Genomic DNA, 15,433 nt, shown 5'->3' on the forward strand with positions numbered 1-15,433 from the left:
ATGACTTCGAGGTTCTCCAAGAGGCCATTTCCTTCCATTTCTATACCTAAGAGAGGGATATCAATGAAAGATCAGGAGGATCCATGCTAGAGTCAAGTTTCCTTAATCCAATGTAAATGAAATTCATCGTGGGCCCACTTATCAAAAACACTTCAAGTTCCAAAGAGTGGTGACAGGTGACTTACATCATCTCACAACAAACAAAGAAGGATACGGAGCCTGACTGAAGATTACCTGCTGAGTGCTCTCTCGGAGAAGGCGATGGCACCCACTCCAGTACTCCTGCCTGGAAAATCCCATGGATGGAGGTGCCTGGTAGGCTGCAGTCCATGGGGTCGCTAGGAGTTGGACCTGACTGAGCCACTGCACTTTCACTTTTCACTTTCACGCATTGGAGAAGGAAATGGCAACCCACTCCAGTGTTCTTGCCTGGAGAATCCCAGGGATGGGGGAGCCTGGTGGGCTGCTGTCTATGGGGTTGCACAGAGTCGGACACAACCGAAGCGACTTAGAAGCAGCAGCAGCAGCAGCAGCAGCAGCAGAGTGCTCTCTGTACCATCCATGGGGACTAGTCTAGAACCTGACCTAAGAAAGGGTTAACTCTGAATCTGGAGTATTGTATCAGGCCACGATGTTGGGAAGAGCTGGGGGGAGTGAGGAACACATGTTTCTGGAACATCCCCATGGAGTTGTCTGCTCATCCCTTTCTCTGGTGCCACAGACCCTTTATTGAGCATGCTGTGAGGCTAAGGGGAGGGTACAGAGGATTTTCTTATAAAAATATCAACCAAAGATTTATTCACAATGATATGTTAAAATATTAATGGAAAAGATTCATTGATTTGGTTCTCAACTTCCTGAATTTAAGTGGCTGCTGATACCAAGCAGCTGTAGAAAGTGTCAGATTCCAGTTTTGTAATTCTCAGCCCTACCCTGAACTGTCAAGATCTGCTCACATCACTTTGTGCCCCATTTGCACACATCTATTTGTTGGGTGAAAACTCATAGGAATACTCAAAATCCCTTACTACCTGGATAGAAAAGACTTCTTCACCAAAGATATATGTTCTATCATGAAATGGGACATAATATTTTTACTACTTAAAATCTTTGGACCTTTTAAAAGTATGGTTCCTATAAAAGAGCAATGGGTGATTCCCAAGAAAGCACATGGTTTTAGTTTTTCTGTTACCTAAAAGGGCTTCCCAGGTGGTTTAGTGGTAAAGAACCTCCTGCCAGTGCAGCAGATTCAGGTTTGATCCCCAGGTCTGGAAGATCCCTGGGTCTGGAAGATTCCCTGGAGAAGGGAATGGCAACTCGCTCCAGTATTCTTGCCCGGTGGGCTCCATGGGGTCTCAAAGAGTCAGACAGGAAAGCATGTTGACCTTTACTCTGACATCAGCAAAACCTTTTGAGTGGATTAACTCTTGTATCCACGCCAGTACTCTTGCCTGGAAAATCCCATGGACAGAAGAGCCTGGTAGGCTGCAGTCCACGGGGTCGCTAGGAGTTGGACAAGACTGAGCCACTGCACTTTCACTTTTCACTTTCATACATTGGAGAAGGAAATGGCAACCCACTCCAGTGTTCTTGCCTGGAGAATCCCAGGGACGGGGGAGCCTGGTGGGCTGCTGTCTATGGGGTCGCACAGAGTCCGACACGACTGAAGAGACTTAGCAGCAGCAGCAGCAGCAGCATCCACTCTAGGCCCATTACCAGGTTTCCTGTTTTTTTTCTCTCTCAGTGCTAAGTTGTAGAGAGAGATACACATCCACGCATGGTACAAAGGCTCAGCAAGCACAGAAGTGTGGAGACAGGGGAGAGCTTGCTCAGCATGGTTTCTGTAAAGTTCAGAACCACGTTTACCAGTTTTAACTGAAGGTGGCGATGTTTTACAGTGCTGATCTGTCAAGGCCAGGAAACATCAAGAGACTGCTCCTTGCTAAGAGAACCAGAGGCACAGGGGGTTGGGCAGGGCATGGGATGGAGGTTGAAAAAACTCCCCACCCTCTACCCTCTACTCGACAGCTCCAACAGATGGCTGGCTCCCAGGATGCCATCAGTAAAGTTTTCTCTGTACGAAGTCACGTACCCACATTAGGAATACAGCTTTAGATTCAAGAAGAGAAAAGGGTGTACACATCTTTAGGATGCAAGAGTGTTCTCCCACTTTTTTAAAACTAAACGTCAAACGAACTCTGTTTTTCAGAAAAAAGTGGTAAGTGTGTGAACTTTGGTCCCATTTTGAGGGGGAAGCACTGAAAGGCCTGGAAGGGTGGAGAAATGGGAGGAAGAACTAGCCTGGCCTGCAGCCCCCTTTTGCACTAGGGTCTGCCCACCTGAGCTGATGGGGCCCCCGGCAGAGCTCTCCATTACAAGGCTGTGGAGGGAACAGGGCAGGCACAGGGAATGTAGCAGAGTGCAGACAGAGGCTCGTCCAGGAGAAAGCCGAGCAGCGCCATGCGCCCCTCTGTCTACTGCAGCTCAGCACACACTTCTCAGGCACTGTTATAAACTACCAGAAAATAAAAAACCTCTCCAAATGCTGTTTCTTAATTAGAACTTTCCTAAAATGTCCTCCATCTTTAAATTGCTAACACAATATGTTGGTGTAAAACCTCCTATGTTTCTGACTACAAGGCAAGTATATGATTTCACTAGATGTTTTCATAGCAATTGCAGAGGGTGTTTGGTGCCTCTGTTCTTCTCACTTGAAAATAAATGAGAATTCAAAGAATTTTAAGCGTTATATGGAAAATTACACACTATGCTGACTGCTCAACAAGGACCGAGATTCCTGGACTTCAACTTTCTTTCCGTAATACCACAGAACTGCCTTATCAAAATGAAAAGCATCCCCTAAACATGTGATTCACCTTTTTTTTTTTTTTTTCCTATTTGGGTCACATGTGGGCAATGGAATCCTAGACACCAGTAGTAAAACCTGGTTGTACTCATTTCAGATTCACTTTAGTCTAAATCCCAAACTGTACACTCTGTCTATAGATTTTGGTAACCACTGACTTGAAGTAACATTAGTAAAATGGCTTTTAATAACAAGTTTTCTTAGGAACAGTTGAGTGGAAGAAGTTCCCTACTTTGTTTATCTTTAGTGGCATCAGCCTAAATTTAGAGTCATCTTATCACTGAGAATTAGTTCTGAATTCAGCTGCCAATTCCTTTAACTGGTTAAAGATGGCAATTTCTTTGCAGTATAAGCAAGAGATACAAGAATAGAATAATACTTATTCAGAAGTGCTAAAGTAACTGGTAGAATGTTAAAAGCCTCTTACAGGGTCCATTCATTCTACAAACATCTGTTGAATGTTCTCTGTGTGCACGGTTCTAGGGGTACAGAGGGGAATAAAACAGACATAATCATCGTCCGCAGAGGGCAAGCCGACAGGCAGGCAAGTACACAGATGAATGAGAAATTACAAAATGCAAATTGCTCTGATGGAACAGAGAACAGATGAGAAGCCTCATCATGGCAATGATACGTCCTAAGCCAAGACCTGAGGATGAGAAGACAATTATTTGAGGGTAAGATGAGAATTACAATTCTCATCTTTCTCCTGAGGGGAAAATATAGGATGACAGATGATTTTGTGGAGATCTGGGCAGAAGGAAGCCCATCCTCAAATGTCTGATGCAGGACAGAATCTGGCAGGTTTCACAGTTCTCATATCTAGAGCAGAGTGAGCCAGGGTGAAGGAGAGCAAAGATGAAGCTAGGCAAGGTTGTCAGGGGCCAACTCACTTGAGGGTTTTATTGACCACAAAAAGGAGTTTGGTTTATATTTTAAGTGAAATGGGGTATTCTTAGAGGGGTTCCACAGAGAATAAAAGGGTCTGTTTTACATTTTTTATAATTTTATTTATTTATTTATATATTGGCTGTGCTGGGTCTTCACTGCTTTGCTAGAACAGGCGCTATTCTTTGTCGTCGCTGTCCTCAGACTTCTCATTGTGGTGGCTTCCCTTGTGGAGCAACAGCTCTCGGCACACGGGCTTTGGAGAAGGCAATGGCACCCCACTCCAGCCTTCTTGCCTGAAGAATCCCAGGGAAGGAGGAGCCTGGTGGGCTGCCGTCTATGGGGTCGCACAGAGTCGGACACGACTGAAGTGACTTAGCAGCAGCAGCAGCAGCACACAGGCTTGGCAGTTGGAGCTCACTGGCTTAGTTCCTCTGTGGCATTTGGGATCTTCTTGGACCAGGGATTGAATCCTTGTCCCCTGCATTGGCAGGCTTATCCACTATCTACCAGGGAAGTCCAACTTTATATTTAAAAATACATCTTTGTGGCTACTTGGAAATGTGGGATGGTAGAATTGATGGTGAAGAAAGAAGTGAGACTAGTTCATGGTTGTTAACTCAGATGAAATGTAAGGGTGGCTTAAGTCAGTGCTTCTCAAACTTGAGGGCTTCCCTTGCGGCTCAGCTGGTAAAGAATCCATCTGCAATGCGGGAGACCTGGGTTCAATCACTGGGAAGATCCCCTGGTGAAGGCAATGGCTACCCACTCCAGTATTCTGGCCTGGAGAATTCCATGCATTGTATAGTCCATGGGGTCCGGTCACAAAGAGTCGGACATGACTGAGTGACTTTCACTTTCACCTTCTCAAACTTGCATCTGCACGAAGGATTGGCCTGGAGAGCTTGGTAGGATGCAGATTCTGATGTGGGAGTCTGGAGTAGGGCCGGGTCTGCATTTCTAACAGGCTTACAGGTGGTGCTGACCGTGTTGGTTCTGGCCCCAGATCGCACCGTGAGACGCAAGGTCCTGAGCAATCAGTGCTGTGGAAGGGTCTGGATTTTTGTAGATGATTCTTTACTCCCTTTGAGAATCCTTCAACTATGAGATTCTAGTATCCTGTTTCTATAACATGACTTTCAAATTTTTTTCTTAGGGGAAGGGTCAGGGCAAACGAGCTAAGTGGACAAAGCGCATCCGTTCATTTTAAATAGGAAGAAAGAGCCCACTGGGAGACAAAGAGAAAGGATAAGCTCTTGGCCAGAAGTGGGGTGCTCTCTGAGATGCTGAGCAACTCCAAAATCAGTAATGATGCTCCCCTCCCCAGTCATGCCATTGCCTTGATTGGGAAGGCGGGGCAGGGAAAATCCCTCCTCCCTTATGGCAGAGTGACTTCTGAGGAGAAAGTCACCTGGGGACTGCACAAGGTCAAGAGCATTCAGGTTCTGTACCAGTTTTCCCTTGACCCTGGGCTTCATTTCTTCCCCTCCCTCCCTCCATGATGCTTATCTCCCTGAGTTCTCACCCTTCCTTATTGGGATTCCCTTGAACTCATTTCTACCAAGAGATTTCTCCACCAGTTTTGAGTTCAGTAAAACCAAAATATGGGGAGAAGACTGGGTCTCTGCCCTGAAGTTTTCTCCCTCTCTGACACTGCCTCATTCCTGACTTTCTTAACTGCACAACCTTCTAGACAATCAGGGAGCTGCAGGGCTTATATCCATGGCTAAGCAAAGGGAAGAAATGTTCAAGTAAAGAGGGGAAAAAAGATGCAATGTATTTAATCTCTGCCACTGCCAGCCCTTTACATTATTTTTGACAAGAGTTTTATTTTTAACTTTTCTATCACCCCCTATTCCTATCTTTCCCTGTACTGACTTCATACTCTTTCTTTCAGAAACATAAGCTAAATATGGGGTTATGTGTTAATCTGTAAGTGTTAATGGATTAAAAGCAGACAGAGGGGGCAGCTCTGTTTTTCCTAAGATCTGTGGTTCGTTCAGAGTGATGGCCATACGCATTTTGTAACAGCAGAAAAAAGCAGTGGATAAAATGGCCCTTACATCATGGTGACAACCATACAAAAAATATGTCTCATGAAAAAATGCTAGAAAGAAATATAGTGATTTTGTTTTGGTGGCATGGTTAATTGTAGCTTTTACTTACCATTTAAAAAATGAATTATGTCACCTTTATAATTATAATTTTGTTAAAGAAAAATAAAAAATGACTAACATGTTCACCTATATGCTTTACTGTATGTAAATTTTTACTGTGGTTAAACCAAGACATTTGTCATAAATGTCAGATTCTTTGCTGTATCAGGTTGAAGTGTTCATTTTCTTGCCTGAGACTTAACAAATCTGTTTCCCAATTCTTTGAGTTCACTTTATATTAGATCATGTAAAATGGATTGGTCAGCAGGCTTTCAATTTAAACTTCTGTACCAACTTTCGTTTTCATGCTTTTAGCATGAAACCTTAAATAATATATAAACAGGAGGTTTATATATTTATCACCATTAGCTATACCATAGCAGCACTGAGAGGATAAATTTCATGTCAATGTATTATTTTTGGTGCTAGCCAAAATCCTTGAAAAACGTTACAAAACCATGGATTTTCAAATGTTCATGTTTTTTTTTTTCCCACAAAATTTGCATGCACAAGGGCTAAAAATATAGCAAATTCATAAGGTTTCTAAAATGACTTTTTACCAGATACTAACTTTAAAAAGTATGATTTTTCTTTACTCATTATCATACCACTGATCTTCTCTACTATTTAGGTATTGAAATCCTTTCAGTGTCTCTTCTCAAACACACCCCAAGGCCATTTATTACTGTTATATAACCAAGTTTCCCAACCTTAGCACAACTAAGTTCTCAGATGCAAAACTGCATTAATATTTATCTGCCTTCTTTCAGAAGAAAATTATACGAGCTGAGCAGATACATACTTGTAAGAATCATGAGACATTTAAACCATGAATTGAAACAAATGTGTATTTGAGTGTCCAATTAATTAAAAGAAACTCGAAGTCAATGAAATTGAATACATTTGATTTGAATACCGTATGTCGATCTAATGCATTTAATCCTCATATGGAAGAAACGGAGAGCAGAGTTAACACTCCCTGCCTTGTCCTGTGGTCCTTCTCTACATAAGGAACAGGTATTAAGCGAGAAAACATGTAGATATTTTACAAATAACTCTCTCTTATAGGTAAAAAATTTTCAGACATAACATCCTTGGTGCTAATCCTTGCCTCACACCACTAGCCACGCGTGGTTCCTCAGACTGCGACTACTCTTCAACTGTTAAACTTCATAGGGGCTCTGCAGTCAGTAGACTTGCCTTCAAATGCAGAATTCTGGGCAAAGTATTTGCTCTCTGTGAGTCTCAGTTGCCTAGTCAATAAAATGGGCATTTATTTTCCTTATCAATAAAAAGACCATTTGTATAGTCTTTCCTGTGAGAATTCTTTTGAAAGTAAAAGTGTCAAGTGTTAGTTGATCAGTCGTGTGCAAATCTCTGCAACTCTATGGACTGTAGTCCATCAGGCTCCTCTATCCATGGAATTCTCCACGTAAGAATACTGGAGTGGGTTGCCATTCCTTTCTCCAGGGGATCTTCCTGACCCCGGGATCAAACCTGGGTCTCCTCATCGCAGGCAGATTCTTTACTGTCTGAGCACCAGGGAATTATTCTGAGGACAAATAAGCTGTGTACAGAAGACCTTGCCTAACATCTGGTACTCCGAGCACCTCAGACATAACTGGGAGAGCTCAGTAATACCTGCACAACTCCAAAAACACCCAGGTTTGTTCTCAGGCGTCTAAGCCCTAGTTGTTCTTCTTCCTCCTGCCTTCCTCTGGTATCTGAGATTTCTTCACACTTTTCAAAACTTCTTTGCTGACAAAAGTTCTATTTAGTCATACAGTGGCTCAGACTGTAAAGAATCTGCCTATGACGTGGGAGACCTGAGTTCGATGTCTGGGTTGGGAAGATCCCCAGGAGGAGCACAGTTGACAGTACTACCCTGTCAGGGAAAATACAGATTTTAATAGGAATCCAGCCTTTGGCTATGGGAAGGGCACTCAGAGCAGACTCGTGGTGTCAGTGAGCACATGGAAGGTGCAGGGAGCCTGCCCCAGACCTCTGGCAGAACTTGGCCCATTTGCATTTTCAGAGTCCATGTGAAGCTGGCACAGGGCCCAGGGATGAAGAGCGGGTAACCCTGGGCTATATGTCTCATGGAGAAGCTTCCAAGGGCAACCAACAGGGTTCATCTGAACTGCTGCTCTTCTCAGAACACTTGGGAAAACAGGCAGAAAGGACAGGCACTGGTTGTGCCTCTGCAGCCCACTAGGGGTGGCAGGAAAGGTGTGTGCTAAGTTCTGAGGCTGATCAGTGGGGCTGACAGGTTCTGATCAGATCACACGTGGGGAGGCCCCAGGTGCAGTTTTGGGTGCACTACTTTTAAGAGGGATGCTGATAAATGAAACGTCCACAAGAAAGCAAGAAGCCTGAGATACACTCAAAACTGGGGAGGGAAATTTTAGCTTGGAGAAGACAAAACCAAGGGTGACTGCCATCTCCAAACACTTAGTGGCAGCACCCTTGCCCAGGAGGAATGGTCCTTCTCTAAGGTTCCAAATGAAAAAATCAGGTATCAGGATGTACATCTGAGGGCCGCTGATTTTGGCTGAACAAAAATTAACCACTGATTTTGGCTGAACAAAAACTAATCTCTGTGAATAGGTGGCTTTGTGAGACTGTGAGCTCCCTGTCACTAACATGATGGAGTATAGGCTTGGATGATCCCATCAGCATAGTAACCATCACTTTCTAAGATCTGATGGATTTGGGACTACATTAGTATTACTTTTAGCCTTTTAAAAACTCATTTATAAATAATCAAAACATTTTTCATTTAAATTTACAGAAGAGTTGAAAGAATAAAAGTACAAAGAACACATGTATACTCTTTACCAACATCCATCAACTGTCAACATTATACCCATCTACTTTTATTATCTGCTCTTTCTCACTTTTTCTCCTTTTTAAACTACATGATTTTTAAGGATCTTTCTTTGAGAGTTATGACTCTAGGCTTTCTTCCAGGTAATAGGAATTTAGAAAAATTGGGATTCTGTTGGCAGTGCTCTTAAGAGGTCTTAGCATAAAACCTGAACTCCACGTTGTTCCTTGACTCACAGGGCCCTGCACAGTTTGACCCTCCCTGAACGGCTCCCTGGCCTCATCCTCATTTTGATCGCCCCCGCACCCCTCCACAGCCACACTGGTTTTCTTCCTCTTCTGCATCCACTAAGCTGATTTCTGACTCAGAGGCGCTGCACTTGCTAGTTCCTCTGCCTTGAATGCTCCCCACTGGCTTTCCCATGGCTGGGCCCTAGGAACACTCCCTGATCCCCAAACTCTTCTCTCTTCCCCACTGTAAGTTACTTTGTCACAAGCCTCGCATCACCTCATCACTATTGGGCATGATCTGGTTTATGTATTCATTTGCTTGCCTTTGTCTGTCACCCCCCAGGATGTAAGTGCTTTGAGAACAGAGCCTTGTCTATACCTTGTTTATTACCCTGTCTTCAGCGCATAGGACAGAAAACACACAAGTCACTTGAGGAATGAATAAATAAAAGAACGAGTGGCTCCAAGAACATCTATCTCATCAAAGATATGTTAATACTAGGATGGACGTTACTATTTGACGGCTTACACAGAAAAGTGCCTAACAGACTTAAAGGTAAAGAGATACATCTCTATTGGGTGGGGTATGTTCACAGTCACTGGAAGTTTAGGGGAAAGTTCCCCCATCCAGAAGATGTGGACTTTTCTCAGGAGCCTATGTGTCTTCTGCTGCCATGGGTTCGAAAAGATTATCATAACAGTGGAGATCTGCAAGAGCTCCTGGAGCCAACTCCTAGGTTTTTGAAACAAGACAGACCTGGGGCCGGGGTAGGGGGGACGTGCGGGGAGCTGGGGACTATTTCTACATCTGAATGGCCAGGGAACTCATTGATACTGGCTCAGTTCTTTCAGAAAGGGAAGGTGAAAACTTTACTATATTGAGATTTCTTTCAAAGGAGTTCACAGATAATTCTACAGTGGTGCTTTGCAGAGATTGATTTTTTGTGTGTTTCTTTTTCTAAGATTGCTCTTGTTCTGTTAGGAAGTGTTTTACCAGCCTCCAAATGGTCCATCAAGTTGGAGGTGTACATGTGATTCCATTAAGGAGGCCTGAGTTTTTCCCTCAAACATTCATTTTTTGTCAGGCCCAATCACTGGTGATTACCTTGAGCATTGGATGTTTGCTCTGGGTGAGTCTGAAGGCATCTGAACTTGAAATTGGCCTCCTTCTCAACCACAGAAGAAATCTGTAACATTGCCTATTGTGGAAGTGGCTACAAGTCACATGACCTGGAGAAAAATGGAATAAACCACCCCCAGGAAAATTATTTTTAAAAGCTTTGGTTAATTCACTTAACTTGGTAAGCAAGAGAAACTATTTAACAGAGAACAAATTTTCCACTTCAATGGTGAGGGAAAATGCTAGCTTTTAAAGTTTTAAAATATCCTGAAATTAAATTACTATCCCTGAGTCTAGCTATCTGATAGAATAAGGAATGTATAAGAGAACAGACTCCAGAGACAGACTTCCTGGAGTTTGAATCCCAACTCCGTAATGTAACTGCTGTGTGACTCTGGGCAAGATAATTAACTTCTCTGCTCCGTGCCTCAGTTTGCCCATCTATATAATACAAACATCCTAATGGTACTTAGTTCACAAGGATTTCAGGATTGAGTCAATACAAGTAAAGGGCTTACAGCTGTACCTGGGACACTAAGCACTACTGAAGTGTTTGCTATTAAGTCTTCTTTCTTACTCTCCATCTTCAACTTAAAAAAAAGAAAGAAAATCTTGTATCTCCAAAGTACCTTCAGATACATCACCTAATTTTGATACTAACAGTAGCCTAGCAACACTGGCAGAAAAGTTTCTTTTTTATTTTATAGATAATGAGTCACAGGCTCAAGGTCGGATAGAGGGTAAAGGGCTGAATGCTGACTCAGATGGAGGTCTTGGACTCTGAGGCTGGAGGCCTGTCCACTGAATCTGATGCCTTTGTCACTGATCACAGGGTTCAACTCTGAATCTGGTGATGGCTTTTAAGGAGGCACATTCTGATAAGTCTTGTGATCAAAGCCTCTGTTAACCCCATAGAAACTTGAGTGTGCTTGAAATTAAAAACAAAAAAAAAATTAATGGAGTTAAGTGAAAACTTTCATTTGCACTTCAAACTATCTTCTATGACGATTCTGACCCAGACAATAAAACATTACTTTCATTCACACAGAAAAACACAGAGATAAACAAACCTAGATAGATGAATTATTTTTCCCACCTCATCTAAACAAACTGTCGATAGTAAACAAACGATCCAGAAGAAAAGTAAATAAGCTTTGTACAGTTGTTTCAGTTCAAAAGGCCTAGAATTCTCGTAGCTGTATAGGTAGGACGATCTATTTATTTTCAAACACGATGCACCTAATTCAAGGATTATCTTCAGTCTTACATCATCTGCAGTTCTTAGGATTCTAGTTACTATCAGAGGTCCTGCTTTGGCAAGGTTAATGGTGATGCCTTAGAGTAATTAGCTGGAAAAATAACAAACATCATTTCATAGTTTAATGCTATAGTATCATTCCCATCAATATCCTTTTTTATTTTCATTTTTGCCTATCACAGAGAGAAAAGCAGAGAGGCTTAATTTGATTTTCAGAAGGAAAAACAATCCTGAATGTACTTTTATTTTGGTCGAGGGTGGGGGGGCGGTGCAAGGAGAAAAGGTCAGCCAGCTGGTTTTCATCTCTATGCCATAATTCTCTGTTTAGTTTACACTATTAAACTCCAAAGCTTTGCTTTAATCTTAACTGTTACAGTATGCCTTACTGCAGATTCTATCATGTCGCATCCCTGATAGGATTTCAGACTTTGGCAAAGCACCATCCCCCAAGTTGGTCCTTGCCATCTGGGTAGTAAACGTATCCAACATTTTTTCATTGGCGCCTGCATCATTATGTTTTGTCACCAATGGTTTCTTGGGTTTGCAGTAAATTGCTGCGTATACTGTGGTTTGGAGCTGCCACGATGATCGCCTACATTTATTTGTATACAACTGGGTCCTCATCAGGGCCTCCCTGTCCAGTTAGTCTCTGGAGGATGACCTAACATCTGTTTGTTGGGGGTGGGTGGTGAATGGAGAAGCCGTAAAAGAAGAAGAAAACAGAAAGCAGGAGCAACCAATTTGATGGGGGAAGAGATTCCAGGAGGAGTCCCCCACACTCCAAAAGGCAGGTTAAAAAGAGATGAGTGAAACTTACCTGATCTGTCTTCGTTTTGCGAATCACATCTTCGGCACAGTTCCGGGATGGTCTTGAGTGATGTGACTGAATACTGAACAGGAAGCCAGAGGAAAAAGAGTGTAAAGTAACAATTTAAAACAAGAGCATTACATTCACTCAACTGGCCAGAAAACCAAAACACAAGAAGTGATACTTGAGTACAACATGTTTGTCCAGAAAGCCTAAGTTTACACTAAATGGGCTGCTTGGTGATCTGGCTGTAGCCCAGACTCTACCTATAAACATGTAAGTAGATGCAGATTAAAAAGAGGTCTGGACAGTCCTTTAACAAATGAGGTGGGGTGCAGCCAGCAGATATTATATTTCTTCTGCTACTTGTGGAAGATGGATTTTTCTGAACCTTGACAGTTTCCAGAAGATGGCCATAATATTTGCACTCTGAATCGTAAGAGTGAATCTATGTGTGGAAAAAAAAAGTCAAGAGGAGGAGCACCCGGCTTCCTACAGCATCCAGGCTAGCCAGGAGCCATCTCTCCTGGACTACAGACATGTCCCTAATGCTGCCACAAATCATACTGTGATTTCCATGGGAAATATCAGGATAATGCTATGAAAAGCTAGAAGAGCATGGTTCTGTTTGAAAGCTCATCTGTTTCATGGACAGATTAGTCTAAATTGAAAGAAACCACCCTGCAGGCTCAGTCCCAGCACCAACTCAGGGGCTGCTATCAGAATGATAGATTATGACATAAAGGGGCATAAAATCAGAGGAGCTACAACAAATGTAAAATCAATAGTTATGATGTATAGAAATGACATTTGATGCCAATCAATCTTTCTTTGGAGAAAGGTGTTTTAAAACAATGTAAATAGGATGAACTCTTTCTTTAATCAAAGGCCAAGTCAGGGATAGTCTTCAATCATACTTTAATTCATAATATATAGCTTCCTAAAAATAATTTACTCTGCACCTTTAAGAACGACGCTCTTATGTAAATAAGCATGGATTCTGAATGACTTCACGTTGCAAAACTGGGAGGGGGATTGAGAAAAACAAAAACATTTAATCTAAAAGAAAAATGATCACGAGAAACTCATTAGGATTATTCCAGCATTACAAGTGAGGGATGTGTAATTGGGACACATTTGTCTATAGGAAGGTGCTTCAGTTAGCTTGATGCTGATGGATGAAGCAGTGTCTACACTGAGCTCCCCCTGTCCCACTCCTGCACTTTCCATGCAGTACCAGGACAGCAAGACAGAGGGAGGGGCAGTTGGAGCTATTGTCAGTTTGCCAATTGCACATCACAAACAAATTAAATTTCCAGTACTTCCAAGTGAAAAATGAAATCTCAGATGACTAATTAGAGAAATGACTCTTACCTGTCTGATGCAATAACATCCTGTTTATGTTGGCTATTCCTCAGAGACTACAGGTGTTTTAGCAAACCCGTTCACATACTCCAGGGAAGGAAGATGGCCTCTTAAGCTAAAAATGCACTCCAAGGAAGTTTTTCCCTTTTCACGTTAAGTTCTTTGGGAGTGGGAGGTAACACAGGTACAGAAGCATTTTTCTTGTTACTAATAAGTTACCTTCTGTTTCTGGCCAAGTACAAGCTCTCTAAGGAAATCTGGTAGCTTCCTGAGGCCAGCTGGTACAGGTTAAATAATTACACAGTCTGTGATTCAATTAAAACTGGGCCTTTTGTTTCAGCTGCCATCAACCTCATGAAAGCACCCTTTGGCAAAGTCTTACCCTCTCTCTTTTTTCCCCTTTTCTTCCAAGGCAAAATCTCAGACAGGAAATTTCAGATTGATTATGTTTAAATATAGTTAATGGTAAATTCAGTAAGTTGCTCAGAGGGCCTAATGATAAGTATTTGATTAAACTGGGTGTGCTGCTATCTGCATTTCCAGCCACATGCATCCTAACTGCCACCTCCCACCCCACATCAGAAATGTCAGAACCTACGATTTATTAGCTGCACCTTCAGCTCCTCCAGTGTGATTGCAATGTACCTTCAGCTCCTCTGATGTGATTGCAAAGGTCCACAGTATGCAATCACTTTTAATTTGATGAGGTTTCCATTTCAACAGCCCACAGGATGCCTGGTTGGTAGAGGGACTGAGCTCCAGAGATGAGCCTGGCTGAGCCCCATCCCCTGCCTCAATCTGTTTCACTTCTGGTGGCTCTGCCTCTCACCCACAGTTACACAGGAAGTCACTTTGGGGAAGGTATCTATCTTAATTCCTTATGGGAGTATGACATTGTATAAAAAGTCATGTGCTTGCTCCTGGTCATGGAAATAAATAGTAATCTAAGACAAAGATGATGTGTTGGCCAGAAAATCAAAGTTTTGGTTAATTATAAGAATATATGGAATGTCAAATTCAGCAATGACTCTAACCTACACTGCAAACAAATCTATAAGAACACACGAGGGGAAAAAAAAATCAATTTGTGGATTTGTTTCAGCAAGTACATTGCTCTTTGGATACAAGATAAAACTTAAGAGAGTGCCATACAGATGGTTAAGTTGTGATATGAAGAGATACAGCAGAAATATGAAATTCACAAAACTGACACAAAAAATAAATTTTCATATCTGCAAATCTGGGAATAAGCGAACAACCCAGGAAGTCGCCTTTCACAAACACACTGTGATACCATCTGGGAGCTGAGAGGAAAGCTTTCCCAGGACTTCACCCAGGTTCACAGGACAGATGGCTTTTTATAAGGAGCTGTTAGGTCACCAGCCCACCTATTCTCAGGACAATGGCCAGCTCCCAGGGTAGCCATGACTGTTATTTTGGCCTTAAGAGAACCAAAGCCCCATATCTTTCCTGTGTCTTGAGCCCAACCCAAGCCTTTATATTGTGTTCCCTTGATCCCTGTTATCCTTCAGTGACAAGAGAGGAGAGGGGTCTTGGAGATGGCCCAAAAGTACGATATTTCCTCTCTGTGTTGCATTCTATTTTTTTCTTTTTCCTAAGCATCTTTAGAGGAGGCAATATTTTTTATTCAGACTTCTTTTCCACTCCTCCAGCATGCTCCAAGGAAAGCCCCTGCCAAAGACCGAAGTTGCCTCCACTTCTTCCATGTCCCTGTGCATTCAAAGTTTAGTTTCCCTTCAGTTCATTTACTCTGGGGCCTCCTTGCCTGCAATACTTTCTTCTGGCCAGGCAAATTCTACTGCTCCTCAAGGCCAGGGTTTCACAGATTTCTACACTCTCTGTGAAACCCTGCCTGATTGCTTCAGCCCTGACTGAACACACTCTTTCTAAAAAA

At 42.5% G+C, this 15,433-nt stretch overlaps 1 protein-coding gene across 1 annotated transcript in view; it reads right to left on the reverse strand.

Moving 5' to 3' along the window:
- The window catches only part of SNCAIP (synuclein alpha interacting protein), a 163,537-nt gene that overhangs the window by 54,227 nt on the left and 93,877 nt on the right, over window positions 1-15,433 (reverse strand). Inside the window, exon 3 of the mRNA XM_052643684.1 lies at window positions 12,163-12,235. Coding sequence (XP_052499644.1) covers window positions 12,163-12,235 — 73 coding nt within the window. The remainder of the gene's footprint in view (window positions 1-12,162; window positions 12,236-15,433) is intronic.

This window comes from Budorcas taxicolor, chromosome 7 (assembly GCF_023091745.1).
Source record: "Budorcas taxicolor isolate Tak-1 chromosome 7, Takin1.1, whole genome shotgun sequence".
Lineage (NCBI taxonomy): Eukaryota > Metazoa > Chordata > Mammalia > Artiodactyla > Bovidae > Budorcas > Budorcas taxicolor.